The sequence below is a fragment of the Emiliania huxleyi genome (genome assembly GCF_000372725.1).
Source record: "Emiliania huxleyi CCMP1516 chromosome Unknown EMIHUscaffold_172, whole genome shotgun sequence".
Taxonomy (NCBI): domain Eukaryota; phylum Haptophyta; order Isochrysidales; family Noelaerhabdaceae; genus Emiliania; species Emiliania huxleyi.
Genome location: NW_005200861.1, coordinates 121,358 through 148,264, shown reverse-complemented (window position 1 = coordinate 148,264; position 26,907 = coordinate 121,358). Strand labels below are relative to the sequence as shown.

Here is a 26,907-nt window from a genome sequence, read left to right as displayed (position 1 = left end):
CAAGCACGGATAGCCGTTGAGGAGAAAGGGCGTAAGGTGTATGCGCAGCCACGGCCGTGCCGCGGTGGGCGCGCCACCTCCCGCGAGCGCGGCGGGAATTGCGGCCGGAGGGAAGGGCGAGCCGCCGCCGCCGCCGCCATATACCATCAGCGACGACGACCGCGGCTCGCCCCAAACGCCAGGCGCTGGATCGGCAGTAGGGCTTGGGCGGCGCAGCGTAGGCCTCGAGCCACACGAGTCGCCGACAACCCCCCCTCATCGACGTGATGGCCGCACCCGCTGCCGGCCGATGCAAGCTGCCGCCTCCACCGCACCAGCGATACTGGCCGCGGCTCGCCGCCACGCGCCGGCTCGGAAGAGGGGCTATCGGCGGCGCAGCAGAGCGGCATGCGTCGTCATTCGAGCAGCACCAGGTCCCCTCTTCGACGTGACGGCCGCTCCCGGAGCCGGCCGGTGCGCGCCCGACCCACGCCCCCTCTCGCACCCCCCCGATCCCCCTGCGCGGCGCCCCCTCCACTGCGCGCCGGCTCGAGCGCCTCCCTCACGCTCAGATTCCCTCACACTCAGATTCCCTCACGCTCAGATTCCGTGCAAGGGGGTGCCGAGGTATGCCACAGGCCGGGATGGAGTGAGATCTTGCGGGGCAGGGCGTGGGCTAGTGCGCGAGGGCGCAGGCAAGTGCCAGAGGGCATGGGGGTGGGCGCCACCCTGGGGCTACCCGTAGCATTGTCGGCTCAGTGATGGGTATCCATGTGAGATGATTGGCATCGGGTTACGGGCTAGAGAGCCCTAGCCCTGGGGGGTGCGCGTTCGCAGGGAAGGGGCCGTAAAGTAAACACGTGTCTCCGAGCGAGGGTTAGTTCCGTGTACCGGAATTCGTGTACCGGGGTTCCCCTTCCTTAATTAACTGCATGCAGAACGCCCCCTCTACTCGGACGGAGCTAACACGGACACAGCACCAAGAAATCTTTTTTATCGAGGTTGCAAGAGGCCTGCACTCGCGGCGCCGCACAACGAGCCTCAACTTCCGCCCTGCCGCCGGATAGCGCCGGGAAAACTGCTTAAGTATGTGCGCTTTTGGTAAAAGTTTTGCGCGTTCGGAATAGGAGGTGCAGCATCATTACTGGCTCCCGGGGCATTCCCGGTGCAGAGCTAGGCGGCGCGCGTCGCCGCTGCGCCGGGAATGGAATGTCCCCCGGCACGCTATCCGGACGCTGACGGGCCGACGGGCCTGCGCGGCCTCTGCCACCTGCTGGGCCCGCCCTTAGACGTGGCCCTGGGCGAGGTCGAGCGGCTGCTGCTGCCCCTCTGCACGCGCGGCACGATCCTCTCGATTGGGCGCGAGCCTGGCCGGCTTGTCGTCGAGTTCGAGTCGCCTGGCGACGCAGCCGACTGTGTGGGCAGCCACTGGATGCGCGACACCGTCGTGCGCTGCGAGCTGGCGCATCCAGTCCAGGGGCGCGCAGAGCTGCTGCCCCCTCCACCCCCTCCACCCGGTCCGCCTCCGCCTCCGCCATACCACTTCCAAGCGCTGAGAGTCACCTCACAAACATCGGCAACATCAGGGAAGCGGCCCTGCTGGTTGAACTGCGCGACACTCTGAAACTGCGCCAGGATCGAACTGTAGTAAGCCGCGGTGTCAAGGCGGGTCTCCGCACTCGTGCACGGGCACAGCGCCGCTGGCAGCGGGCAGCGTCGCGAGCGAAGAGCCAGCGCCCCGCCGGACACCGCGACAGCGAGCTCCTCGGCTCCGGCGTGTAGGACGCCAAGACACGCTTGCGAGCCCCCGATCGGCGAGTACGCCAAAGCTGAGCCAGTTACCTGCGCGTATTGCCGGAAATCGAAGAGAGGGTACACTGGCGCAGACGAGGCGACGGCGGCGGTGACAGCCCAGGGGTACTTGAGCTTTAGCCACGCTGTCAGCGCACCTGCGTAGCTTCCACCAAAGGCGACCCACGCACCGCGCGCGGCTCCGCGCTTCAAGAGAAGGGGAGGCGACGAGCTGCCGTCGGGTACGCCTGGTTCCACCGAGGACACGTACCCGATGAAGCGGACAATGTCTGCGAGCGCTTGCCCAGAGGTGAGCAGGCGTAGAGAGGAGACGGTCAGGCTATCGGTTGGGCGGCTCTCGCCATAGAAGCGGTGCTCGATTGCGAGCATCAAGGCGCTGTGCTTTCGAGCGAGGTGCCAGAGCAGCAGCCGCGGAGTCGGAGGGCCCTGAGGCCCCTCGCCGCCGATGAGAAGGAAGACTGGACATGCGCCGCCGCACCAGAATCGCTCATCAACGTAGAACCGCTGCGACCAGCGACGAGTAGCCGCTGCCACAGAGGCCGAGTGGTCGTCTACTGCGTCATTGTAGTAGGAGCCGTTCACCGGCGGGTCGACGAGCTCTGGCCAGCCGAGCAAGTCGGTTATTTGCTGCACGTGGTGTTGGCCGTGGCGGAAGCTGCTGGCGTGGTTGGCGTGCTGTAGCTTCGGCATGGGGAGGCGATTTCTTGCTGGTGCGGTGGTCCAACTCGCCAAGAGACCGAGGACGCACGGAGAAGTCCGAAATTTGAATATTTGGCGCTAACCCTCGGAGACCCGTGTTTACTTTACGGCCCTTTCCCTGCGAACGCGCACCCTCCCCTAGGGGTCAGGGCTCTCTAGCCCGTAGCCCGATCCCGATCATCCGGCCCGCTGGGTGCGCTTCTTAGCTCCCCGGCCCTGGATGTGAGTGAGGTTAATGACTGCACTCCAAGTGCTCCAAGTGCATTTGGAGATTTGGATAGCTCATCGAGCTCCTCTTTGCTTTCTTCAGATCACAGATCGCCAGCAAAGTCCCCCCCAAAGGGGTTCTGTATGACAGGAACGAGAGGATAGTAGGGAGTAGAAGAAAAAAGGGTCCGGCTCTCCGCGCCCGCAGGCGCATTTTGTATGTACCGACGAGGCGGTGCCCGGTGCCGAACCTTGAGACAGCACATTGTAGATCCCTGGGTGCCGAACCTTGAGACAGCACATTGTAGATCCCTGGGCGAGGGTGGTGGAGTGGCTGGAGAGTAGTTTTTCAGTAGAGAGACTTTGTGCTGGTGGAAATATGCAGAAACTAGCGCAGACGAGAGCAGGGGAGACCCGGGGACTGGGGAGCCGGAGCAGACGGCATCGGCCGCCGAGGGAACGTTGGGAAGAGGCACGAGGAGGGCGGCGACCTCGACCGACTATGGAGGACCCGTCGCCAGACGACGCAGGGCAGAAGACGGTGAGGCGGAGCAGACGCGCAGGGCGAGACGAGGGAGGGAGCAGGACTTTGCGGAGATCAGCAGGAGGATGTACGAAGAGATTAGGAGCAGCAGGGACCCGAGGGACCATGTGGAAGACGGCTAGTGCTAGTCCCCCATCGGGAGGACGACCCCTGCAGCCTGCTAGCCGCCGACCACACCCACAAAGAACCCTGCACAAAGATCGCAAGGGCGGGGGCCTGTTCCTTTTTACCCATCTCACAGTAGAGAGGTGTCCGTTTTTATTTATTTATTTATGGTGGAAATATAAATCAATATAAAAACGACACCTTAGGAGAGGTGGACTTATTTGCTGGTGTCGGGCCTTCCGGTTTGTTTTATCCGGGGGAAGGGGCGCGGGCCTAGGCGCGGGCCTCAGAGATCTCACGCCAACACCCTCACCTCGCCCCTGACCAGGAGCTTTGGCGTGTCAATGGTGGGCGCCGCCGCGTGCGGGCACGCGTGCGGCATGAGCAGCAGCCGGCCCTCGCGCGGCCGCACCGCCTCGAGGGTGGCGCGCGGGCCGGGTGCCACGCCGCCCATCCGCGCCAGCGCTGCATCTCCCTCCCTCTCCTCGAGCAGGAGCGTCTCTCCTCCGCGGCCGCAGCCGGTCAGGTAGAGCAGAAAGGTGTGCGTCGACTTTGCGCCGCCCGCGGTGCAGCGCGGCAAGTCGACGTGCGGCGGGAGGTGCCCGCCCGGCTCGGGGTAGTGCAGGAAGCGCACGCCCGGCAGCGCGACGCACCGCAAGCCCGCGGCTGCGGCCGCGGCGGTGAGCAAGCCGGTGAGCCAGCCCTCGGAGTCGAAGAGGTAGGAGCGCTCGATCGGCGAGTCCTTGTCCTTGATCGCGACGGGCAGCGAGCGCCAGAGCGCGAGCAAGCGCTCGAGCGCCTCGGGCGGGAGCGCGTTGTCGACCGTGCAGCTGCCTGCTCCCGGGTGCGAGGCACCTCCCGCCTCAAGCAGCCGCCCCACCGCCGCGCCCGGAGGCGGAGCGGGAGCCAGAGGCGGAGCGGGAGGGAGGCGGGAGGGCGGAAAGGCGGGAAGGGGGAGGGAGGCGCCGCCCTCGCGCCGCTCCGCCTGCGCCGCATAGTCGCACGCGCGCACGCCCCGCGGCCCCGCGGCGTCCGTGCAAGCGCCCGCCGCCTCGAGCAAGCGGTACGCCTGCAAGTGGCCGCCGGCAGACGCGGCGAGGCACGGGGTGGCGCCTCCGTTGGCGCGCGCCTCGGTGTCGGCGCCCAGCTCGAGCAGCCGCGCGACGGCGGCCGCGCTGCCCGCCGCCGCCGCCCGAAAGAGAGCCGTCTGGCCGTACTCGTTCCTCGCCTCGACGCGGCCGCCGTCAGAGAGGCTCGCCTCAATCGCCGACAGCTCGCCGCGCGCCGCCGCGCCGCCGAGCCGCTCGCTCGCCGCGGCGCGCGTCGCTCCCGCGCCCAGCGACGCGCAGAAGCGCTCGACGGGCCCGCCTCGCTCGCACGCCGCGGCGACCTCCTCGATGAGCCTCGCGCGGTGCGTCTCCCTGCGGGCGGCGTCCACCTGGACCAGAGAGCGCCACCCCCCCCACGCGGGCCCCAGCTCGACTCGCTCGAGGAAGAGGACCTCGGCCGGCGCGGGCGGCGCCGGGAGCGGCGGCGCGCCGCCCTCGAAGAGCCTGTCCAAGTACGCGGGCGGCTCGTCCCCCCGCACGACCGCAGCCACCGCGCCGACCAGCCGCCGCACCTGCTGGGGCGCAAAGTCCTTTGCGCCGAACCGCAGCACCGCGCCGTGGCTCAGCCGCCACTCGCCCTCCCGCCGCACGTCCTGCTGGATCCCAGAGTAGCAGCGGCCGAGCGGCCGCGTGCAGCCGCCGCCCGGCCTGAGCTTGGCAGGGTCGACGCAGTTGCGAAAGTCGCGCGCGCGCGGCCGGGTCGCCAAATGCGGCGGGCAACAGATTCGGCGCAAGGCCGCCTTGACGGCGCGGTGCACCTGCAGGGAGGCTCCGAGCAGGCTCCTAGACGGCTCCACAGCGCTGCACCTCGACGGCGCGGTGGCGCCTCCAGCTAGGATATATTGGGCCACCTCTCGGCCACCTCTCGGCCACCTCTCGGCCACCTCTCACCTGCAGCTTGGCTAGCGCCTGCAGGAAAGGTCCGTGAAGGCTCGCAACCCGGCTCCTCCTCCCGGCCGCCGGATCGGGACAGGCGCCTCGCGCAGCCCCATCGCGACCAGCGGCAGGTCGGACCGCCGCCACGCAAGCCCGTCGAGCTCGCACACGCAGCGCGCAGCCTCCTCCGCCGAGCTGAGCTGGACCGCCGCGTAGCCGCCGCAGCGAGGCAGCCGGACGCACAGCGCCGCCGCGCCGCACGCCTCCAGCAGCAGCGCCTCCACGTCGGCTTCGGTGCGCCCGTTCGGAAGATTTGCGACCCACGCCCACGCAGGTAGCCCGGCCGACTCGCCGCCGCCGCCGCCGCCGCCGCCGTTGTCGCCACCGGAGCCACTGCCGAGCGCGCAGCACCACGCCTCTGTGGCGGACTCCTCCCCCCACTCCTCTGGCTCCTCCTCTACGCGCGGCGCCGCCTCTCCGCCCGCACGGAGGAGGTGGCGGTAGGTGAGGACCGCCGCGTACTGGAGCCGCCGCGCCGCCCGGCCGAGGTCGTCGTACGGCTTCGGCACGACCACGGGCGGGGCGAGCAGCACGACCGCCGGAGCCAGAGCCGCGAGCCGCGCCTCGAGAGCTGCGAGGTCGAGCGGGCCGAACACGGGCTTGGCGTTGAGGGCGAACAGCGTCTCGAGCGCGTGAACGCCCTTCTCCGTCCTCGCGGCGGCGCAGAGGACGCAAGGCACACCCGGCCAGGCGCCTCGCGCTGCAGCGAGGACAGCGCCCTCGACGGTCGGCCGCTGCGCCTCGTCGGCGTCCGACAAGAGGGAGGAGCCGTGGAAGCCGCTGCCGACATAGCCGAGAGCGAGCAGCACCGTCTGCGAAGGCACCTTCTCCCGCCGCAGGCCAGGAGCGCACGCCTCGGAGAGATGGCGGAAAAGCGCGTTGCGGCTGGGGAAGGCGGCGCCGCAGATGGCGCAGGACCGGGCCGACGTGGGCTCCATCACGCTGCGGCGCCGCAGGCTCAGGACCGGGCCGACATGTTGGAGATGTGCATGTTGTGCAGGTGCAACACGCACGCTGCCCGGGTGTGAAGAACTGCTTGCGGCAAATATTGCGCCGGCGCGCTGGTCGCGTTCGCCGCAGGGGAGGATTCTCTCAGTCAGCGCCACCCGGCGCCCGCTGGCGCGCTCACCTTCTGCTCGCCCTCCTCGGCGAGGCCGAGAGCCAGCAGCAGCGAGAGCGTGAGGTGAGGATGCGCAGCATGGTGTCCAAGAGCGCCTACTCGCGTGACGGCGCTGCGTCACAGGCAGGGGGTCAACAGGGGCTAGGCGCCACCGCGGGCGCACGTCTCAAGTCGAGAGCCTTGCACAACACGTGTTCGAGGCTCGCGACAAAAAATACCTTCCTCCTCCTCAAATCCTTGCTGGGTCGCTGTCCCTTGTCAGGAGCAGGAGAACTAGGAGAGCGCAACCAGTAGGAGGCCCGCGCCTGCCCCCGTGCCGCCGAGTGCAACCTGTCCTACACGAGAGAGGAATCCCGGAATCCCTGTGGGACCCTGTCGTGTGTGTGGACCCTGTTTCTTCTGTTTCAGCCCCCCTCCTTGTCGCGATGCGCTCCCCGCTCCCGTTCCCCTGTGTCCCTGATCGTCCTTCTCCAAGATCCTGCTCGTGCAGGTGGGGACCTTGTCCTCCTCCCATCCCTCGTTTGGTTTGTCTGTTCTCTCTCTCTCTCTCTGCACCTTGGCCAATGTTTAGCGTTTAGGCCCAAAAGCCTCTCGAAAGGACAGACCACAGCAAGTCCGTGGCACTGGCAAGAGGTGAAGAGCCACATCGGCGAACACACCTGCTTGGAGCACTTGGAGTGCAGTCGGTAACCTCACATCCACGGATCCAGGGCCGACCTCTGCTGTTGCTTTCATCTCGCGATCTGCCTCTTGCGTCTTGGGTCTTGCCAAGAGCCAAGAGGCAAGACCTTGAAGTGGTCTTGCGTAAGGAGATTGGCCGCCCGATAGTGCGGTCTGTGTGCTGGGGCCTTTTCTAGATTTCTACATCTCTAGCCGCTCCTCACGTCGACGCACGTGTGTGACCAGTGTGGATGACACGTACACGTACCGCGAAGGAGCGAGGCCGGGGGAAACATTTGTGACAGGCAGCCAAAGAGCCGCCCCATCCTGCGCGTATACACTATGCGACGGCCGCGCACGCAGCCGGGGTGCCAGATTGCCAGCGGCTCGGCCGAACACAGCAGCGGCACGGGCTCGGGTCTACAGCGGGTCAGCGGTGCGGAGGTTGCGCCTAACGCACTCGAGGGCCTGCACGATTGCGGCGTGCGACGATGCGACTCGTTGGCTGTCGCCGCTGGCGCTGGCAGCCTCTCGTCGTCGCAGCGCCGCCTCTCTCGCGGCAACGGTCGCCTCCCTTCTCCGTAGCGCCTGCGCAGGCGCAGGTGGTGTTTCTCAAAGCGGAGGTTGGGGGGAAAGGGTGTGTTGTGGTGGCAGCCTGCTCGCGGCGACGCAGGTCGGCTGGGCTGGCCTCGGCTGCCATGTGGTGCTCGACCTTGAAGACGGACGAGGCGTCCGAGGAGTCGTCTGGCACGTCGTCTGGCGAGGACGCAGTCTCATCGGATCCGAGCCGCATAGCAGTCAGCTCCTTTGCGTGTGCGCGCGCGCTGGCCGCTGCGCTCGCCCTCGCCTCTGCGTCCTTCCGCACGGCCGCTAGCTCTCCACGCATGTCTCTGGACTGAAAGTCAAGCCGACAGCGTGAAAAAAATAAAACCAGCTGCCACACCGGCTGAGAATAGGACCGCCGCAAGCGGCGTGGCGTGGAGCGGTTGAGCATCCCTATTCCGCTCCAGGCATATGTCTCAAGTCTTCTCGGACGGATGGCAAAAAAAAAACCAAGAGAGGGGTGGGAGGGCGGGAGAATCCAAAAAAGCCGTCCAAAAAGCCGCAAAAAGCCAGCGAGCCTCCCGTTACGCATGTCTCTGTCAAGTCTTCTCGGACGGATGGCAAAAGAAGAAAATACATATATTCGCCCCGCCCTCGCCGCAGGCAAGCTCACCAGCCCCACAAATAGGGCGCCCAGCCCTGCCCTCGTGCCCCCGCGTGTGTATCCTATGCGAGAGAGATCCCCTGTGCCCTGTGCCCAGCCCTCTCCACGCGGCGATGCGCCCTCCCCCCTCGCTTTTGCAAAATCCTGCAAAGGTGGGGACGTGTCTGTCCTCGACCCAGCCCTAGCTTGGGATGTCCGTTTTATTTATTTATTTCACCAGCCTCCACAGCGTGGTCCAAGTCACCTCGTGTACGTGGCCGGACCGCGGCGCGGAGCGTCTCGGCGGGGGGCTCGCGGGCGCGTGTCGGAGGCGGGCGGCCGTGTGGCGGACGAATGAAACGGGGAGGATCTCATGACACCATGTGAACCAGCGCACAGCGCCACACGACGTATTTCCTTCTCAATAACAAGGTCTTTGAAAAAGCGAGAGACGCGTCGGACGTCCTGTGTCGCGGCGCGCCTTAGGGGACCCCTAGGGCCTAGGCTAGTACGGGCTAGGGTTCTGAGGGGCCGACACCTTGTGACGGTGCCCTGGCAAAATCGTCCCGATTTCGATGCGCGATTTAGCTAAGTCCCAGAGCCGTTTACGCATGAGCGGGCCCCCTCACCAGCCTAGGGCTCGCGCTTCTGGCCCGAGGTGTCGCCGCTGCCTCCCGCGCCCTCCGGCGCCTGCTGCTACTGCCGGTCGGCCGGTCGGGTCCGCGCGACGGCTCCATCCTCGAGACGTAGCGGTCGCTGAGCGCTTTCTCGACCGCTACGTCTTCCAGTGCACCCACCCACCGCGACCCTCGAACCTGCGCTGCGCGGCGCAGTTGCTGCCGAGCGAGACGCCCCCGCCCGCGCAGGGGCGGCATCACCGGACGCTACCGCATGGCCGAGCAGCGAGCAGTGTGTGCCGCAGTGCCCGTCCGGGCCCTCTTGCAGCTGCCTCTATTGGGCGTAAACCGCGGATATAAGGGTCTATACGGAGGTGGGTGGCCTCTTAGAGGTATGGGAGCCGCTGGCACCGCGCTGGGCGCCGCGGATGCACGTACGAACGAACATTATGAAATCGGGACGATTTTGACCCAAAAATCACAAGGTGATTTTTTTAAGACCTTTTAAGAAACGAGGAGGTTTGGGGGCTTAACTTGCCATTTAAGAGATTGCAGGCACGGGGGGTCCCTCTTTTAAGACCATTTAAGAAAATCGGCCTCGCCGGCATGCGTCGCTGGGTTCCGCGCCGTTGGTTTCTCCAAATTGTCCAATACTGCCGTTATTAGGGGCGCAGCGCCCGATCTCAATGCGCTTCCTTTTAAACCCCCGCTTAAGCAGCGGCAACGATGTAGCTTCCACAGCACAGCTCGCCCCGGATCCCACCCCGCGCAACCCCTCCTGTACCGCTGTACGCCACCGCGCCCTACACCAAGGCCCCCAAGGCCCCGGGTCCAGAGATGAAGGGCGGGACCGCGTCCGTCGGCTCGGCTGGTTCGTGCTCGGGGCAGGAGGCCAGCCCGCGGCGCAACTGCGGGCGAGCGGGCGTGTCAGCTCAGAGGGCGGTGGGGGCGGCGCTCGCGGTTGGGGCGTCGGGGGGCGGCGCGCGCGCCTTGTTCACCGCTTGGACCGCAGAGATGGCGCCCTTGAGGTGGCACCTCGACTCCCTCCCCCTGGCGGCGTCGGGCGCGAGAGGCTGCCGGAAGGTCGAGGGCACAAAGGACGCGCGCGACGACTGGCCCGCCTTGGCCATCACCGCGTCGCACACCGAGCTGACCATCGAGTCGTAGACCGTCGAGTCGTACACCGACGCGTTTGAGAGCCAGCGGCTCGCCTGCCTCGCCGTGGACGGCTCGCCAAAGAAGCGGCTCTTCTGCCGCTGATCGACAGAGTAGATGGCGGAGGCGGGGAAGACGGGCAGCCGGACCGGCTCGTTGTACGCCAGCACCCGCAGCAGCACCGTCACGAAGAAGCCGAGCATCACCGAGTCGGCCTCCCGCTCCGGGTCCATGCGCACCAGCATCGCGGTGGCGAGGCCGCCGATGAAGGGGGGCGTCGCGTACAGGTCGGCCTCGGCGTAGAGGATTCTGGGAGGCCGCCCCAGCAGCACGTCGCGCGTGAGCCCTCCGAATGTCGCGGAGAACATGCCGCAGCAGGCGCACGCCACCCCGTGGATGCGCGGCGTCAGCACGGCGGCGGCGAGGGCTCCGTTCGCGGCAAAGACGCCCAAGCCGACGGTGTCGGTCCAAAAGAGCCATTCATCGGCGGTGGTGAGCTTGAGGCGCCTTGCGCGGCCGGGGCGGGAGGCGACGCTGAGGGGCGGGGGCGGGGCGGGGAGGGCAGGGAAGGAAGCGAGTGGCAGCGCCACCGCGAGAGCGAGGGCCAGAGGAAAAAGGCGAGCGTCGACGTGCCGACGCACAAAAAGTACTCGCTCCGGCAAGCCGCCTGTGGGGAGGGGGTTAAGCTGGGAGGAGGGGTGTGCTGGCGAGAGGTGCCAGGAGCTGCGAGCGGCGGTGCTAGGCGGCCGCCTCGTCGTGCAGCCAAAAGATGGGCGTCTTGCCAAGGAACAATTCGCGGAGCGTGCCGCCGCCGAGGGCGGTGATGAAGCCGACGATGATGCATCCGAGCAGGTCCATCCCCTCCATGCCCGCCGCTAGCGATCCGGTCAGCGCAAACGAGGCGTCGCCAATGTAGTTGGCCGCCGCCACGGTCGCGTGGTTGAGCTTGTGCTGCTCGTCAATCGACTTTGGGAGCAGCAGCGTGAGCAGGAGCGGCGCCGACAGCAAGAAGGCCACCATGACCCGCCTCCCTCTCGCCGCCCACGCCTCCTTGCCCGACTCGCTCTCCCAGTCCGCAGAAGGGTAGGGCAGCGAGACCTGCTCGTCCTCCCGCAGCGAGGAGAGCTGCGGCCCCTCGGCCGTGAAGGAGCCCTCGGGCGGCGGGGGGAGTCGCAGGCGGCCCCTCGCCCGGTTGCGCTGCGCGGAGGAGCTGGCTATGCCGGCCGAGGGGCGAGGAGGAGGCTTCCGGCTCCGTGCCGCAGGAGGTGAGGGGACACGCACGCTCAGCACGCTGCTCCGTACGTTGCTCCCCGACCTCGTCGTGCCGTGGTTCAGCCTCGACATCAGAGACGGCGCCTGTGGCGCGGCGGGACGCGGCGGCGGCGCGCTCGTGCCATCGCTCTTGTCGCTCCTCTCGCTGCGATGGCTCATTGCTTTGTTATGTCTCGCTCGCTGGGACGCACGTCGCGGGGAACGGACGAGTTCTAGCGTCTCTCGGGCAAAGGAAGAATTTAGAAACGTTCCTTTCGGTCAGAGGAAGAAATTCCCGACCGGGGCTGACTTATATCAGTGTCCATCCATGACGCATGATGACCAAAGTTAACTTCTTCACGGCGTTCAAAAATGGGCAAGCGGCGGCGTCCACGCACGCCTTTGAGGAGGGAGGCTGCATGCACATGCACATGCACATGCACATGCACATGCACATGCGTGGTGAGGGACTCCGGAAAGCCCATGACTCCTGAAAGCCCATGCATGGGCTTTGTTTCCGGAGTCCCTCACCACGCCACGTGGACAGGAGTTATAGAGGTGAAAAAAAACAAGCAAGGCTGCTCCAAGTGCTCCAAGGCTCGCAAGAGCAGGTGTTCGCATGGCTCTTGCCAGTGCCCCAGTCCAGACTTGCTGTGGTCTGTCCTTTCGTGTTTCGAGAGGCTTTTGGGCCTGGAGGACAAGGTCCCCACCTGCACGAGCAGGATCTTGGAGAAGGACGATCAGGGACACAGGGGAACGGGAGCGGGGAGCGCATCGCGACACGGAGGGGGGCTGAAACAGAAGAAACAGGGTCCACACACACGACAGGGTCCCACAGGGATTCCGGGATTCCTCTCTCGTGTAGGACAGGTTGCACTCGGCGGCACGGGGGCAGGCGCGGGCCTCCTACTGGTTGCGCTCTCCTAGTTCTCCTGCTCCTGACAAGGGACAGCGACCCAGCAAGGATTTGAGGAGGAGGAAGGTATTTTTTGTCGCGAGCCTCGAACACGTGTTGTGCAAGGCTCTCGACTTGAGACGTGCGCCCGCGGTGGCGCCTAGCCCCTGTTGACCCCCTGCCTGTGACGCAGCGCCGTCACGCGAGTAGCTAGAGATGTAGAAATCTAGAAAAGGCCCCAGCACACAGACCGCACTATCGGGCGGCCAATCTCCTTACGCAAGACCACTTCAAGGTCTTGCCTCTTGGCTCTTGGCAAGACCCAAGACGCAAGAGGCAGATCGCGCGAGATGAAAGCAACAGCAGAGGTCGGCCCTGGATGTGAGGTTACCGACTGCACTCCAAGTGCTCCAAGCAGGTGTGTTCGCCGATGTGGCTCTTCACCTCTTGCCAGTGCCACGGACTTGCTGTGGTCTGTCCTTTCGAGAGGCTTTTGGGCCTAAACGCTAAACATTGGCCAAGGTGCAGAGAGAGAGAGAGAGAACAGACAAACCAAACGAGGGATGGGAGGAGGACAAGGTCCCCACCTGCACGAGCAGGATCTTGGAGAAGGACGATCAGGGACACAGGGGAACGGGAGCGGGGAGCGCATCGCGACACGGAGGGGGGCTGGGTAGGGTTCACCCACACGACAGGGTCCCAGGGATTCCGGGATTCCTCTCTCGTATAGGACAGGTTGCACCCGGCGGCACGGGGGCAGGCGCGGGCCTCCTACTGGTTGCGCTCTCCTAGTTCTCCTGCTCCTGACAAGGGACAGCGACCCAGCAAGGATTTGAGGAGCAGGGGTATTTTTTGTCGCGAGCCTCGAACACGTGTTGTGCAAGGCTCTCGACTTGAGACGTGCGCCCGCGGTGGCGCCTAGCCCCTGTTGACCCCCTGCCTGTGACGCAGCGCCGTCACGCGAGTAGGCGCTCTTGGACACCATGCTGCGCATCCTCACGCTCTCGCTGCTGCTGGCTCTCGGCCTCGCCGAGGAGGGCGAGCAGAAGGTGAGCGCGCCAGCGGGCACCACCCCGCGGCGCTGAGAGAATCCTCCCCTTGCGCGCCGGCGCGTGGCCCGCCAGCCGGCTAGACGCCCGCCGTCCCGCCCCCTTAGGTCGACACGGTCATCGGCATCGACCTTGGGACCACCTGTGAGTCTCCCCACACCGCCCGCGCCGCCCTCTGCGCGCGCGCTCTGTGCGGAGGCTGTCAAAGTCGGCCCGCGGGCACTGGACCACGGCCCTCCGCCCGCCAGTCAGCCAGTCCGCCCGCCCGCGCTTACGTGACGCGACGCGCCCGCGCCTCCTCCCTCCGCCGCCGGCCCTCTCACCCTGCTTGCGCCGCCCTTTGCAAAGACTCGTGCGTCGGCGTCTACAAGAATGGCAAGGTTGAGATCATCGCCAACGACCAGGGTAACCGCGTGACGCCGTCGTACGTCGCGTTCGCGGACGCCGAGCGGCTGATTGGTGACGCGGCCAAGAACCAGGCCTCGCTCAACCCCTCCAACACCGTCTACGACGCCAAGCGGTTGATTGGCCGCCGTTTTACGGACGCGGCGGTGCAGCACGACATGAAGCTGTGGCCCTTCGGCGTGGTCGCCAAGGAGGGGAAGCCGATGATCGAGGTCGAGGTCTCGGGCGCCAAGAAGGTCTTCTCCCCCGAGGAGATCTCGGCCATGGTCCTCATCAAGATGAAGGAGACGGCCGAGGCCTTCCTCGGCAAGGACGTCAAGAACGCCGGTGCGCCGCCCGCCCCTCTCCCCGCCCAAGCCCCACACCTCGCCACACGCACACCTAGCCGCACTCGGCCACACCCTCGTCGCACCCCGCCGCATCTCGCCGCATCCCCCCCCCCCTACCCCCTCCCCGCCACATCTCGCCGACCCCGCCACATCTCGCCGACCCCGCCACATCTCACCGTGCGCAGTCGTCACCGTGCCCGCCTACTTCAACGACGCGCAGCGGCAGGCGACCAAGGATGCGGGCACCATCGCGGGCCTCAACGTCATGCGCATCATCAACGAGCCGACCGCCGCCGCCATCGCCTACGGCCTCGACAAGAAGTCTGGCGAGAAGAACATCCTCGTCTTCGACCTCGGCGGCGGCACGTTTGACGTCTCCCTCCTCACCATCGACAACGGCGTGTTCGAGGTCATCGCCACGTCCGGCGACACGCACCTCGGCGGAGAGGACTTCGACAACCGCATCATCCAGCACATGCTCAAGGTCTTCAAGCGCAAGCACGGCTCCGACCCCTCCAAGGACAAGCGCGCCATCCAGAAGCTGCGCCGCGAGGTCGAGCGCGCAAAGCGCTCGCTCTCGTCGCAGCACCAGGCGACCCCTTCCCCAACCCTTCCCCAACCCTTCCCCAACCCTTCCCAGACCCCGCGACCCCTGCCTGCCCCCGGAAGCGAAGCCCGCGCCGCACCCGCGCCTCAACGCCACGGCCGAGGCGGCCGCCACGCACCTATTGCCACGCACCCATCCGCCACGCTTTGTCGCAGGTTCGCGTGGAGATTGAGGGCCTCTTCGACGGGCAGGACTTTTCCGAGACGCTGACGCGCGCGCGCTTCGAGGAGCTCTGCATCGACCTCTTCAAGAAGACGCTCACCCCCGTCTCCAAGGTGATGGAGGACTCCGAGCTGAAGAAGAGCGAGATCGACGAGGTGCTGCCCCGTCCCGTTGCCTTCTGCCTTGTGCCCCCTCCCGGCGTTTATCCCTTCGCACGCATCTGCACAGGTCGTGCTCGTCGGCGGCTCCACCCGCATCCCCAAGGTGCAGCAGCTGCTCAAGGACTTCTTCAACGGCAAGGAGCCCAACAAGGGCATCAACCCCGACGAGGCTGTCGCTTTCGGCGCCGCTGTCCAGGGCGGCATCCTCTCCGGCGAGGGCGGAGAGGAGACGAAGGACCTGCTGCTGCTCGACGTGACGCCGCTCACGCTCGGCATTGAGACCGTGGGCGGCGTGATGACCAAGCTCATCCCGCGCAACACCGTCATCCCGACGAAGAAGTCGCAGGTCTTCTCTACCTACCAGGACAACCAGCCCGCGGTGATGATCCAGGTCTTCGAGGGGGAGCGGACCATGACCAAGGACTGCCACCTGCTCGGCAAGTTCGAGCTCGGCTCCATCCCGCCGGCGCCGCGCGGCGTGCCGCAGATCGAGGTGTCCTTCGAGATTGACGCCAACGGCATCCTGAACGTCGGCGCAGAGGACAAGGGGACGGGGCAGTCGGAGAAGATCACAATCACAAACGACAAGGGGCGGCTGTCGCAGGAGGAGATCGAGCGCATGGTGAGCGAGGCGGAGGAGTTTGCGGAGGAGGACAAGAAGGTGCGCGAGAAGATCGAGGCGCGCAATGCGCTCGAGAACTACGTCTACTCGATGAAGAACACCCTCTCGGACGGCGAGAAGGGCGTCGCCGACAAGATTGGCGACGAGGACAAGGAGGCGGTCGAGAAGGCCATCGAGGAGGCAAACGAGTGGCTCGACGACAACCAGGCGATCGCCCGCCCGCCACCCGCCACCCGCCTCGCCGCCCGCCCTCTCACCCCCCCCTCCTCTCTCGCGCCGCAGGACGCCGAGAAGGAGGACTTCGAGGAGAAGCTCAAGGAGGTGCAGGACGTGTGCTCACCCATCATCTCCAAGGTGTACCGCGAGTCGGGTGGCGCGCCGGGCGGCGGCGGCGATTTCGGTGCCGACGACGACCTCGACGGCCACGACGAGCTCTAGTTCGGCTCAGAGTGCATTCAGAGGAGAAGCTCCCACCCTAGGGATATGCACCGAGCGGAGATGACCGCGTGCGAGGGGTGTCGCGGTGTGGGCGGGTGTATAGGACCACACCGTTTTCCGAAATGTTTCATTTCTCCGCCCAGTCCGGGGGTGCGTCGAACCTTCCATCACCCTGGCGCCTGGGAACGCGCGTCCGGGTGTTGGAACATGGAAGTAAAGATATATTACTTTTCATTTCATCAAATCTCCTCTGGGCGGCAAGCTTCTTCCCACAGCAGGCTGGCGATGAGCCACGCCCACTCCCGGCCAGGCGCGTCCACTTCACCCTGCAGCCGAGAGAGCCTCTCGCGCCGGGCGGCGTAGCCATCCGAAACGGGCGGCGGCTGTCGCTGAGTGGGCGGCGGAGGCGGCGGCGGCGGCGGAGGCGGCGGCGGAGGCGGCGGCGGAGGCGGCGGCGGTGGCGGCGGCGGCGGCGGCGGCGGGGGGGCGGCGGGGGCGGCGGCGTCTGCATCCTCCTCCGCGGGCTCGGGCGGTGGCTGGCGGCGAGTAAAGACGTAGAGGCGGTGCCCCGCCTGCGGGCTCCCCACGCCTGGCCAGCGGGGCAGGGCGACGGACTCGGCGAGCCGCCAGTGCCGCTCCACCTCGGCCTGCAGCTGCGGCCCGCCAACCATCCCGTGGTCGGCGGTGGAAGGCGCCAGCGAAGAGAGGACGCCGACGGCGCCGCGCCACTCGCCGACGTACAGAAGCGCGCCTGAGGTGTGGCGCCGCGGCGGGGGAGGGCGCGTGAGCGGGGCGTGAGGCGTGCCGCGCGGCCGGCAACCACAGCTCGGGCGGAGCGCGCCTCTGCCCGTCATGGCGCGCAGCGCTCGGACGCCCATCGTGTTGCTGCCGGAGGCGGAGGCCTCGAGCGGCGGCCAGCAGAGCAGCAGAGACGCGTCCGCATGGCGGCCCACCCGCTCGGGGCCGCCGCGCTGCACCTCGCCAAAGCCAGCCTCGCACACCCACGGCACGGCGTCGTAGGCGGCGACGGCGACGCCACGCCTGCGGAGCAGCGCCGCCCAGAGGCCGCTCCCCGCGCCTAGGGGAGGGACCGACATGGCTCCGGGAGGGCTCCGAGGCGCGCCGCCCAGAGGCCGCCGCCACGCGCCACACTCGACGAGGCCGTGCCGCGCGTGCCGCGCCACCGCCCGCAGCGCAGCCTGGGAGAGCGCACGCAGGGCGGGGTAAAGCGTGGCGCTTGCATGGCACTTTACGTATGCGTGGTGGAGTTGAGAGCGCGCCGGCGTTGTGTGGCAATTCTGTCGTCGCCTCCAGGTCTCTAGAGCCTCACCTCGCTTGGAAGCGCGTAGGCAAACACGCGGCACAGCGGCTCCGCCGTCGACTGGTGGAACTCGAGCAGCGACCGCAGGACGGGCTCGCTCACCTCACCCCGCAGGAGCGCCCGCTCCGCCCGCCTAACCTCGAGCAGCCTCGGGTCGTCTCAAGTCTTCTCGGGCCACCTCGGGTCATCTCCTCGAGTCTTCTCGGGCCGGCATCTCGGGCCCGAGGCCGTCTCACCACACGGCGGCCGGGACGAGCTGGAGCAGCAGCGCGCTGGCGCGGTCGGCGTCGTGCATCGGCCTCGCGTGCTCATTGGCCGCACCCTCGAGATGCCCTACGAGCACGCGCGGTGCGGTGAGCAGGCGCGAGAGGGCTGCGGCGCGGGGCGGGGCGCGGCCGCCTTGAGCTCCTCGCACAACACTGGGCACGGGACTGGCTCGCACTGGCACTACCGTGTGTGCGAGGAAAAAGAATTCGAAGGGGTGCGAAACAACGACAAGACCAAGGCACGGGCAGAGGAGAGAGAGAAGAATATAGGATGGATAAAGCGCCTGTTCAGGGCATGGAGGGTGAGCCACGATGAACGTAATGAACGTAGAGCCGAACGGGGGGAAGCCGGGGAAGACGACTCCGAGGAGGACGAAACACCAGTGGTAATCCCGTCGTCAGCTGTAACGATGCACCTGAAGGGGACCCCAGCGCCAACATCATCGGTGGAGGTACAAGTGTTCGAAGAGAGATTGGACCTGAGCAACGACATGACTTGGCGGCAAATGATCGGAGTGGGCGTCAGAAGAGTCGTCCTTGCGCGAGGGGAGCTCGATAGACTCGAGGGGCCAAGATATGCTGCGAGGAGGGCAGAGTTGCGCCGAAAGGCGGGAGAAGCCGCGAGAGCAAGGGATCGGCAGGCGGCGGCGGCGTCGCTGGACGAGGCAGACGAGAGCGACGCGACAGAGGAGGAAACGACAGGAGGGAGAACGACGAGAGTAGGACGACCGCGAGGTGGCATGAAGGTTGCAGCGAGAATCGGCGAGGGACTGCGAAGGGAGATAGAAAGAGGCAGACGACCAAGGGTTATGGTGGGCGACGGCTAGCACCACACTCCTCTCCTTAAAATCCCTGTGTGGTGGCGGCGTGCCGTTCTCCCATCCCTCCCTTGGGTTGTCTGTTTTCTTTCTTTCTTTTTTCTAGATATTAGTCAGGAGCAGGAGAACTAGGAGAGCGCAACCAGTAGGAGGCCCGCGCCTGCCCCCGTGCCGCCGGGTGCAACCTGTCCTATACGAGAGAGGAATCCCGGAATCCCTGGGACCCTGTCGTGTGGGTGAACCCTACCCAGCCCCCCTCCGTGTCGCGATGCGCTCCCCGCTCCCGTTCCCCTGTGTCCCTGATCGTCCTTACAAGATCCTGCTCGTGCAGGTGGGGACCCTGTCCTTCTCCCATCCCTCGTTTGGCGTGCCCGTTTTATTTATATTTATTTATCTAGATAATGTCTGTGTGCTGTGTGGTGCACGCCCGCTCCGACTCCGAGCGGCGCAGCGGGGCGCGGGGACCGGGGTCTGCCCGTCGCGTTGTCGCCCTACGGGGTGTGGACCGTGAGTTGACCAGGGGTTGTGCGCCTGGCCCTCCTGCTCGGCTCCAGCCAGTAGACAAGTCTTGTCACTAACAGAGTAGAAGGATCTGACCTCGGGGCCGATGTGATCAAGCGCTGGTAGCGTGGTTTTACCTCACACCCATGGTCTCACAGTGTGCCGGCAGTCGCCGAGCAGTGTCGCTCACACAAGCCGCAGCACAAGTGACTGAGGGCCAGTGAGGGCGAGCCCATCGCTGTCACAGCTGTGGTAGCCGCACAGTAGGCTGTGTCAACTGTGCAGAGCGTGTGAGCAGCCGAGGAGCTGCTCTCCAGGCTTCTGACGCAAAGAGCTGCATGCCATCGAAGGCGCTGTCGAGGTTCGCCGAGCGCGGCGCAGGTTGGAGGACACCGTCACCGACGAGCGCGTTGGAGTATTCACTCCGGACAAAGACGGCTACACGCACACGAGCCGCGGTCGTGTAGCCGTCATAGCGGCGAGGCGCGGGACCGTCTGTGGCGAAGTGGGTCGCGTCCTCCGATTTCCTCAACTCAGGGTCCGCTCCCTCTATCTGTATCTCTCCAGGAGATGTCTGCTCTATTGTCGTAGTTCACGTCTAGAACCGGCGCCTTTATGGAGTACACGTCATGCATGTTACACATCCACATCCATCAAAGATCAAACGAGCGGCTGGAATAGACAGCAATGAGCAGAGCTGCCAGCCCCCCACAAGTGGCGCCAGGAGCACCCCCGCCCCCCCAAATACATGAAGAAGCGCGTCACCTCGGCGGTTAGTCGAGGCTCGCAGCCACTCGGATCCGAAGACCGAGTCGGGGGTCAGTGGCGTGGGCGCACGCGCCGGGCCTCTACAGCCCCGCCGGGCCCCTGCTCGGCGCTCTGACCGCGGCGACCAGCCCCGTCGCACGGTGGGAGCGGCGGCGGCAGGGGCGGAGCCGGGGGAGGGGAGTAGGAGAAGAAGCGGGAGGGGGAAATGGGGCGCGGCGGCGACGGTTGGTCGACGCTGGTGGCGGCGGCGAGGGGGGAGGAAGCGGTGCATGGGAAGAAGGGGCGGGCGGCGAGGCAGGCAGACCGAGGCTGTGGGGCGTCGGCAGAGACGATGTGTTCGAGTTCCTGCTGACTGAGGCGGCGGATCTGGGCCCACACCATGCGGGCAAAGCTGCGGAGGACGAGCGGCGTGTGGTTGGCGCGGTTGGTGCGCAGCAGCATCCCGCGCATGAGGCGAAGGCCGGCGTCCGTCTGCAGCTTGGTGGGGGTGCGGGCAGCCTCTTGCTCGGCGCCGCCGTTGCCGGCCTCCGCCAGAAAAGCCGCGGCCGCACTGGCCTCCACGTCCCCGCAAGGTGCGGCGAGGCCCGTCGACCGAGAGGGCGCCGGCGCCGGCCGGGGCCATACCGCCGTCAGGGCATCAGGCTCTGCCGCCGGCGACTGTCCCGCACCCCCCCTTGCTGCATTTGACTGAATGTCCGGCACGCGGCCGTCGTCGCGCCGCCAGGCGAACCTCTGCGACGATGCCATCGCCACCACGGCTCGAGGTCGCTCAGCCTCTACTGGCGGCCCGCCCAAGGGCGATGCTGGCAGCGTCGGCGGCGTCAACGGTCCCGCGTTGTCCGAAGGTGCGATTATGGGCTTCAACATCCACTTGCCGTCGTCCAGCGGCGCGGGGATTTTGGGTGCCGCGAGGCCGTCGAGGAAGGCCTCGTCGAACCAGTTCGCGGCGACAGAGAGGAAGGGGTCGAGCTGAGAAACCATGGCGCGAATCAAGCCCAGGCCGAAAGCCGACGGAGGCGCTGTCGTCGTTTAAAAAATCTGGGGATTTTGTGATCAAGAAGACGGTTTGGAGGGATGGGCGGCAGTGTGCGGGCGGTGAGTGCTAGTCCTCTCATCAATTTACAACGAAACGCCCCTCCCTCCCTTCCTCCCGGGGGCATCTGCGCGCACACGGCGGCTTGAGGGCCCAACTTGAGAATCGTGCTTTGAGTTGGGTTGTTTCGTGTTGGGTTGGGTTGTGGTTGGGTTGGGTTGTTCCGCGTGAGGTTGGGTCGTCGGCGCGAAGGGTGAGTCTCGACCGCCGCCGCTCACGCCAGCGGACGGCCACTGCCGGTGTTTTTGGCTTCGCCACCGTCCAAGGCGTGCGCCATGCGCTCGCCGGCATCGAGCGAGCAACGTGATCGACCGAGCGGCTTGCTGTGTGGTCGCCTTCTTGTGGCTCTCGTCGAGAGCGTTTTGCGTCCCGGCGGGTGGGAGAATGTGTGTCGTCTGAAGTGTCACTGTGTGCGTCACATCGATGTGGATAACAAGCACGGTCGATCCGTCAAAGCGATACACTCGTTCCTATCACGCTGGAAGGCTTGCACGGAGCTCTGTGCCGGCACACAGAAGAGCCGTGCGGCAAGAGAAGAGCTCGATGGGGAGCGAGAACCGTCAGATTTTCAGGTGTAACCTGAAGTCCGTCGCGACGCACTCAATCCCTCCCGAGCGAAAGCCTGTGGCTCTCTCGAACTCGTCGATATATTGCGAATAAACTGCTCTTCCCGCATAGCTTGCAGAGTCAGAGGCGCAGAAAGGCTACGAGTGTTCGACGAGTCTTGCGAGCTGCGCGGTCAAACCTGGGGGGGACTGACCGCATCAAGGCGGACTTCCGAAACCTGGGTGAGCACCTCTGGCAGTTCTCGCTCCCCATCGAGCTCTTCTTGCCGCACGGCTCTTCTGTGTGCCGGCACAGAGCTCCGTGCAAGCCTTCCAGCGTGATAGGAACGAGTGTATCGCTTTGACGGATCGACCGTGCTTGTTATCCACATCGATGTGACGCACACAGTGACACATCAACGACACACATTCTCCCACCCGCCGGGACGCAAAACGCTCTCGACGAGAGCCACAAGAAGGCGACCACACAGCAAGCCGCTCGGTCGATCACGTTGCTCGCTCGATGCCGGCGAGCGCATGGCGCACGCCTTGGACGGTGGCGAAGCCAAAAACACCGGCAGTGGCCGTCCGCTGGCGTGAGCGGCGGCGGTCGAGACCTCACCCTTCGCGCCGACGACCCAACCTCACGCGGAACAACCCAACCCAACCCTACAACCCAACCCAACCCAAAAAGCACGATTCTCAAGTTGGGCCCTCGGCCTTGCTCAGAGCGTGAGCACGCATACGGAGGCGCGGGCGTGCGCGGGGCGGGCGAGGTGACGGGCGTGTGGCGAAAGTGTACAGAAAGCGGGTGAGATATAATGGGCGTGGCCCGAAGGCGTGACTTTGTTGGGCCCTCGGCCTTGCTCAGAGCGTGAGCACGCATACGGAGGCGCGGGCGTGCGCGGGGCGGGCGAGGTGACGGGCGTGTGGCGAAAGTGTACAGAAAGCGGGTGAGATATAATGGGCGTGGCCCGAAGGCGTGACTTTGCAACCTGCAGCCAGCGGCGTACGCAGAACCTGTGGTTGCAAAAAACAACGTACAAGTACTTAAAAAAAAGACAGCGGCCAAAGCAGCCCCGGACCCAAGATCACTCCCACCACAGCCGCTGGCGCTCGCTCTACACCGCGCCCGCCAGGGCACAACCCCGGACCCAATATCACGCCCACCACAGTCGAGAGCTCGAGAGTCTACACCGCGCTCGCCGCGCCGCCGCCGCGTGCCGCCGCCGCGGCCTCCCGCGCCTCCACGAGCACCCGAGGCGGCATCGCCACGATGTCGACCTCCACCGGCTTGTTGCCAGAGGATGAGCGGTCCACCATGATCGGCCTCGCCGCCCGCCTAAGATGCACAAGCATGGGCGCGGGACTGTCTCCCGCATTCTCCACGTCCTAGCAAAGACTCGGCGCGGCCGCGTGGGGAAGCAGTGAGAATGCGTTTGCGTGTGTGCTCGAGCGCACGAGAGAGCGTGCCTCCTCCGCAGCAGCCAGTGCGCCCCGCCGGCGATGCAAGCGAGGAGCAGCGCTGCGTTGAGCGCGAGCGAACCGTACAGCAATGTCGCGTCCGTCGCTGACGCCCCAACCGTCGCCTCGCGCGCGCCGCCGCCGCCGCCGCCGCCCGGCTCGCTCTTGCGGCGCGGGTTGTCGATCTCGAAGCGGTGCAGCTCGGCGCCTCCATACCCGAGGATCCGCACAACCTAGCGACGAGCAGTCTCGCGTCACGCTCAAGGCAGCCACGCCGCGGCCTCCCTCCCCGGCACGTGCGGACCGCGGTGTGCTTGTCCACGACGTCGACCCGCGCGAAGGAGCCCTCCGCGTCGAAGAATGGGACCTAGAGCGGGGAACCATCGACCATCACTTGCAACGTGGGAGCAACGGAGTCTATGTCTGCCTCCGAAGAGCAGCATTCCTACACGCAGCCTCACGCGCCGCGCTCGAGGCAGCTCTCTGGTCGGGCCTCCCGCGCGGAGGCGGAGACGGGCCGATGCGGAGAGGGAGTGGTGGTGGTCGTGGTCGATGGGCGACCCCGCGCCCACCGTGACGTAGTGCATCGACTCGGCAGTGAACGGGCCGACGAAGTCCTCCGCCTGTATGAGTGTGATGACCAGGGCCCTCATGTAGCGTAGTTGCAGCCGATGCACACATGCATGTGCATACACACATCTCGAGAGCGCGGGTCAGGTACGGGTGTGTGTGGGTAGGGGGGAGAGGTCATCTCTAACGGCCGCCTTGTTGGACCGCAGTGCGTCTGCGGGCGGGGCGTAATCGGTGCCCCTCTTGTCGAGGTGCGCGATGGCTCGCGGCTCAACGATGTGCTGCGCCTGTAGTTCACAGCTGGAGCGGTGAAGGACGCCGCTCACACCGTCTTTTGTCGACGGGCTGCGCCGCACCTAATCTCGCGCCAATCTGAGGTCGATCTCGGCGGATCTCGCCGCCACAGCTGAGGCTCGACAGAGCGGCGGGCGCGCGTTGTGGTCGTGCCCGTTGAGGTAGAGCGCCACGCCGTGCTGGAAGAGGTACGGCCGCAGCTCCTCCACCAACTCGGGCGTGGGGCCGTGCTCGGCGACCGACCAGATCTGCAAGCGAGGCGAGTCGTGGGCAAGACTCGCCAAGGCCGCGCACTGGCGTGAGAGTGTGCGTGTGTCTCGCGGGCGTCTCGGAGGCGCACCGGGTAGTGGCCCGAGACGATGACCCAGTCGTGCGCTGCACCGGCGAGCGTGCGGAGCAGCCACTCCTCGTGCGCCCTCGCGCTCTCCTTCTCGTGCTCCGCGCGGCCTGTTCACGGCTCGTGCGTGTAAAGAAACGTCTCACACCCGTCCCTCGACGCCTCGTGCGCTGGCCCGAGCACGGCAGGTCAAAGTAGTCGCCTAAGGGAAGGTTCCGAGCGGGCTCCGAGAGGCGGCTCCGAGATGCCCCGAGCGGCGCAGGTGCAGGTGAAGGTCGCCGTCCGCCCCGAGGAGGCAGCTGCAGACGTGGAAAGTGCCGTCCGCCGCCACCGTCCAGTCGCTGTCGCACGGCTCGCCGGGAGGGATGCAGCTCACCTGAGGTACGGTGACAGAGCGTGGTCAGATTAACTAGTAACACCAATGCAAACCGGAGGGAATGCGGCTCACCGGCGTCTGCTTCCCCCACCTCGAGAGGCTGCCCCGGTAGGGCGTGCACAGGCCTGCCCCCAAAGGCAGCGTGAGGACACTCAACCTCCTGCGGGTGAGGTGGGGCGCACCACTCGACTGCTATCGGGCGAGAACAGGCCTGCCCACTTGACTGCGTCGGCCATCACCACCAGCACCGAGAGGCCGTCCCTCTCCCGCCGCAGGCTGAAGGTGTACCACGGAGCCTCGACCGACCTACGGGGAGGCTCAGAGAAGACTCCGAGAGGAGGCTACGAGAGTGGTGCAGCAGAGCCGTCGACAGCGACCCGTCGACGTGCGAGGGGCGTGCGTCCGTGACGGGGTACCTAAAAAAGAGGGGGGAGAGTGAGGAGAACTTCTCCATGCACGTAGGTCGTGCTATGGGCCCCGCCGGGCGCCTCCACCGCCCCGACGCGCCGGCGGGCGGGTCGTTCGAGTAGTCGACTTGCGCCCGCACGAAGCCATAGTAGTCGTGGTTGCCAGCATTCACGTAGAAGGGCACCTGAGACCCCGCGACGCGCTCTGAGGTGCGTCGTGAATGGTGAGTGGGCCTCCAGGCTGGGCTCCGCCGCGCCCCGTCGAGGCCCGGGCCGCGATATACCTCCTCGAAGGTGGCGTTGAAGCGCGGAGAGTGCTTCTGGTTGCACGGCCGATCCTCCAGCCGGCCAACCCGCGCCGTGACGCCGCTCATGCGCCACGAGCCGCTCCCGCCAAACCTGGCGTCAAAGGCGGAGCCGAGCGCTCCTTGCCCGCCGGCGACACCCGCCTCCAGCGCGCGATTCAGCGCCGCGAGGAGCGAGGCGGGGCGCCGCTGCTCAGGGTCGCGGTGAAAGCGGACCAAGCTGAGCTCGACCCGCCGGCTCTCCGCCCTGCTGCCACGCGCCCAGCCGCATGTCTCGCACGTTCGACGGAGACGCCGCCTCGCCAGCTGCGGTCGTGTCGACAGCAACCGCCTCCGCGAGGGTACGCTCAAAGGCGGCATCTCCCGACATGCCACGCCTGATTGCCCTCGGAAGCGCAACGCTGAACGCGACGACGACCACGTCGTAGTGCGCGTCAGCCGCCTCGCCATATCCAAAATCCGCGCCGGCATCGTCAGCACAGTTCAGGCCGTGGCGGTAAAAATTGTCGCCCATCATGAGTACCGCGTGTGGCCGCTTTGTTGCAGCAACGGCCTGCATCGCGCCAGCAACCGCCATGCGTTCGTCGGCTCGTCGTTGCTCGTGCCACCCCAGTCGCCGACGGCGAGGAGGGTGAGGGAGTCGTCGGGGAGGGTGAGGGAGTCGTCGGGCAACTGGCCTCCTGCGAGGAGCGGCAACACGATGGCGAGAGACATGTGTTGCTGCCGACGGAATACCGTACAGCTCGTCCCCCCCATGGCGTGATATCCTGTGCAAGGACCGAGGTGTGAATGTGTGAATAACAGTGTGTGTGTGTGTGTGTGTGTGTGTGTGTGTGTGTGTGTGTGTGTGTGTGTGTGTGTGTGTGTCACTCACACTGAATAACAGTCGTGCCAACCTCGAAGGGGCTGCCTTCCACCCGTCGCTGCTCAGGCCGGGGGAGGGGGGGAGACCTCCTGTTCCCCGCGGAACACGAGAAGGCCCCTCCTTGCCCGGTCTGCGATGCAGGGCGGTGGTCGTGCCATCGTCGCTTCGTACACACACCCAGACCCACCACGCCGCAATCGTCGCCGGCGCGCGACACGTTCCCGTCGGCCGGACTGTCCTCGTCGAGTGTGTGCCGCCAAGGGCAAGGCGGGACGCACTCAGGGACAGTGGCGACGGGACGCGGCTCGAGGGGCGGCTCCCGCGAAGGCACGGCTGGCAACCGTGGCACGGGGCCCTCGTCCTCGACAAAGTCGGGTATGGCTCCGCCCGCAACGCTCTCGCTGACACGCGCGCCCCGTCGACCTTAGGACGGGCGCGCTGCGGTCGCACGCCTCCCATGTCATATGCCACGGCGTGCGATCTAGAATCAGCACACGCGCCTCTGCTCGCATACACTCATATAATGAACTGACACCGCCCGTGAGTGCGAGTTAGGGCTAGCAGTAGGCCGCTAGCCTGTGAGGGAGCGTCCATAGACACCTCACAAGACCAGAACACTCCACCCACACACGGTCTCGTCCATGCCTTGCGGCCGGCGAGATTGCTAGAGACGGAGCAAGCCTGCTCTAGTCTCACATGTTACTTCCTGTCGTCTGTTGTGTTGTTGTGCCCTTGTTTGTGTCCTTGGCACCGTGTGTGCTGGGGGGGGGCGACAGGGAGGATGTGGCCCTGAGTTATGTGTGTATGCCAACTCAGGGTGTGTGGCAGCCAGCTGGCTGTGTGTCTTGTGAGCCTGTTTGTGTCTGTGTGTCGCTTGTGCGTGTCGTCATCATCTGTCCCGCGTCCACCCATACCGCGTTGGTGTCCAG

The 26,907-nt window shown here is 66.2% G+C and overlaps 7 protein-coding genes across 7 annotated transcripts; 1 reads left to right on the top strand and 6 right to left on the bottom strand.

The window, feature by feature from the left end:
- Positions 1-1,264: 1,264 nt before the first annotated feature.
- EMIHUDRAFT_231404 (hypothetical protein) lies at positions 1,265-2,481 on the bottom strand (the record flags this gene model as incomplete). The annotated part of the gene is made up of 2 exons (XM_005784146.1): positions 1,265-1,376; positions 1,520-2,481. The coding sequence occupies 2 exons, from the start codon at positions 2,479-2,481 to the stop codon at positions 1,265-1,267; spliced, it is 1,074 nt and encodes a 357-aa protein (XP_005784203.1).
- A 1,160-nt stretch (positions 2,482-3,641) lies between these two features.
- EMIHUDRAFT_112592 (hypothetical protein) lies at positions 3,642-6,329 on the bottom strand (the record flags this gene model as incomplete). The annotated part of the gene is made up of 2 exons (XM_005784145.1): positions 3,642-5,103; positions 5,395-6,329. 2 exons carry the CDS (start codon positions 6,327-6,329, stop codon positions 3,642-3,644), a joined length of 2,397 nt encoding a protein of 798 aa, XP_005784202.1.
- A 3,355-nt stretch (positions 6,330-9,684) lies between these two features.
- On the bottom strand, positions 9,685-11,473 carry EMIHUDRAFT_231400 (hypothetical protein; the record flags this gene model as incomplete). Its single annotated transcript, XM_005784144.1, has 5 exons — positions 9,685-9,777; positions 9,973-10,636; positions 10,720-10,782; positions 10,920-11,281; positions 11,432-11,473. The coding sequence occupies 5 exons, from the start codon at positions 11,471-11,473 to the stop codon at positions 9,685-9,687; spliced, it is 1,224 nt and encodes a 407-aa protein (XP_005784201.1).
- A 918-nt stretch (positions 11,474-12,391) lies between these two features.
- Positions 12,392-16,208, top strand: EMIHUDRAFT_442092 (hypothetical protein). The gene is made up of 8 exons (XM_005784143.1): positions 12,392-12,417; positions 13,244-13,324; positions 13,432-13,468; positions 13,673-14,056; positions 14,244-14,650; positions 14,821-14,982; positions 15,056-15,817; positions 15,893-16,208. Exons 2-8 carry the CDS (start codon positions 13,259-13,261, stop codon positions 16,046-16,048), a joined length of 1,974 nt encoding a protein of 657 aa, XP_005784200.1. The 5' UTR covers positions 12,392-12,417; positions 13,244-13,258; the 3' UTR covers positions 16,049-16,208.
- Positions 16,209-16,287: 79 nt separating this feature from the next.
- On the bottom strand, positions 16,288-17,664 carry EMIHUDRAFT_112589 (hypothetical protein; the record flags this gene model as incomplete). Its single annotated transcript, XM_005784142.1, has 5 exons — positions 16,288-16,799; positions 16,869-17,126; positions 17,199-17,247; positions 17,379-17,502; positions 17,606-17,664. The coding sequence occupies 5 exons, from the start codon at positions 17,662-17,664 to the stop codon at positions 16,288-16,290; spliced, it is 1,002 nt and encodes a 333-aa protein (XP_005784199.1).
- A 1,907-nt stretch (positions 17,665-19,571) lies between these two features.
- On the bottom strand, positions 19,572-20,722 carry EMIHUDRAFT_364770 (hypothetical protein; the record flags this gene model as incomplete). The annotated part of the gene is made up of 1 exon (XM_005784141.1): positions 19,572-20,722. A coding segment is annotated over exon 1 (922 nt), but the record flags the coding sequence as incomplete, so codon positions are not given.
- Positions 20,723-22,451: 1,729 nt separating this feature from the next.
- EMIHUDRAFT_231396 (hypothetical protein) lies at positions 22,452-25,690 on the bottom strand (the record flags this gene model as incomplete). The annotated part of the gene is made up of 13 exons (XM_005784140.1): positions 22,452-22,481; positions 22,618-22,702; positions 23,121-23,191; positions 23,397-23,447; positions 23,583-23,681; positions 23,799-23,936; positions 24,029-24,115; positions 24,333-24,401; positions 24,474-24,526; positions 24,592-24,697; positions 24,937-24,993; positions 25,093-25,235; positions 25,345-25,690. The coding sequence occupies 13 exons, from the start codon at positions 25,688-25,690 to the stop codon at positions 22,452-22,454; spliced, it is 1,335 nt and encodes a 444-aa protein (XP_005784197.1).
- Positions 25,691-26,907: the final 1,217 nt, after the last annotated feature.

Coding starts and splice junctions, on each gene's coding strand:
- EMIHUDRAFT_442092 (XM_005784143.1), top strand. CDS start 13,259: ATGCTGCGCATCCTCACGCTCTCGCTGCTGCTGGCTCTCGGCCTCGCC. Junction 13,325..13,431: donor CCGAGGAGGGCGAGCAGAAG/GTGAGCGCGCCA, acceptor CCGCCCCCTTAG/GTCGACACGGTCATCGGCAT. Junction 14,651..14,820: donor CGCTCTCGTCGCAGCACCAG/GCGACCCCTTCC, acceptor GCTTTGTCGCAG/GTTCGCGTGGAGATTGAGGG.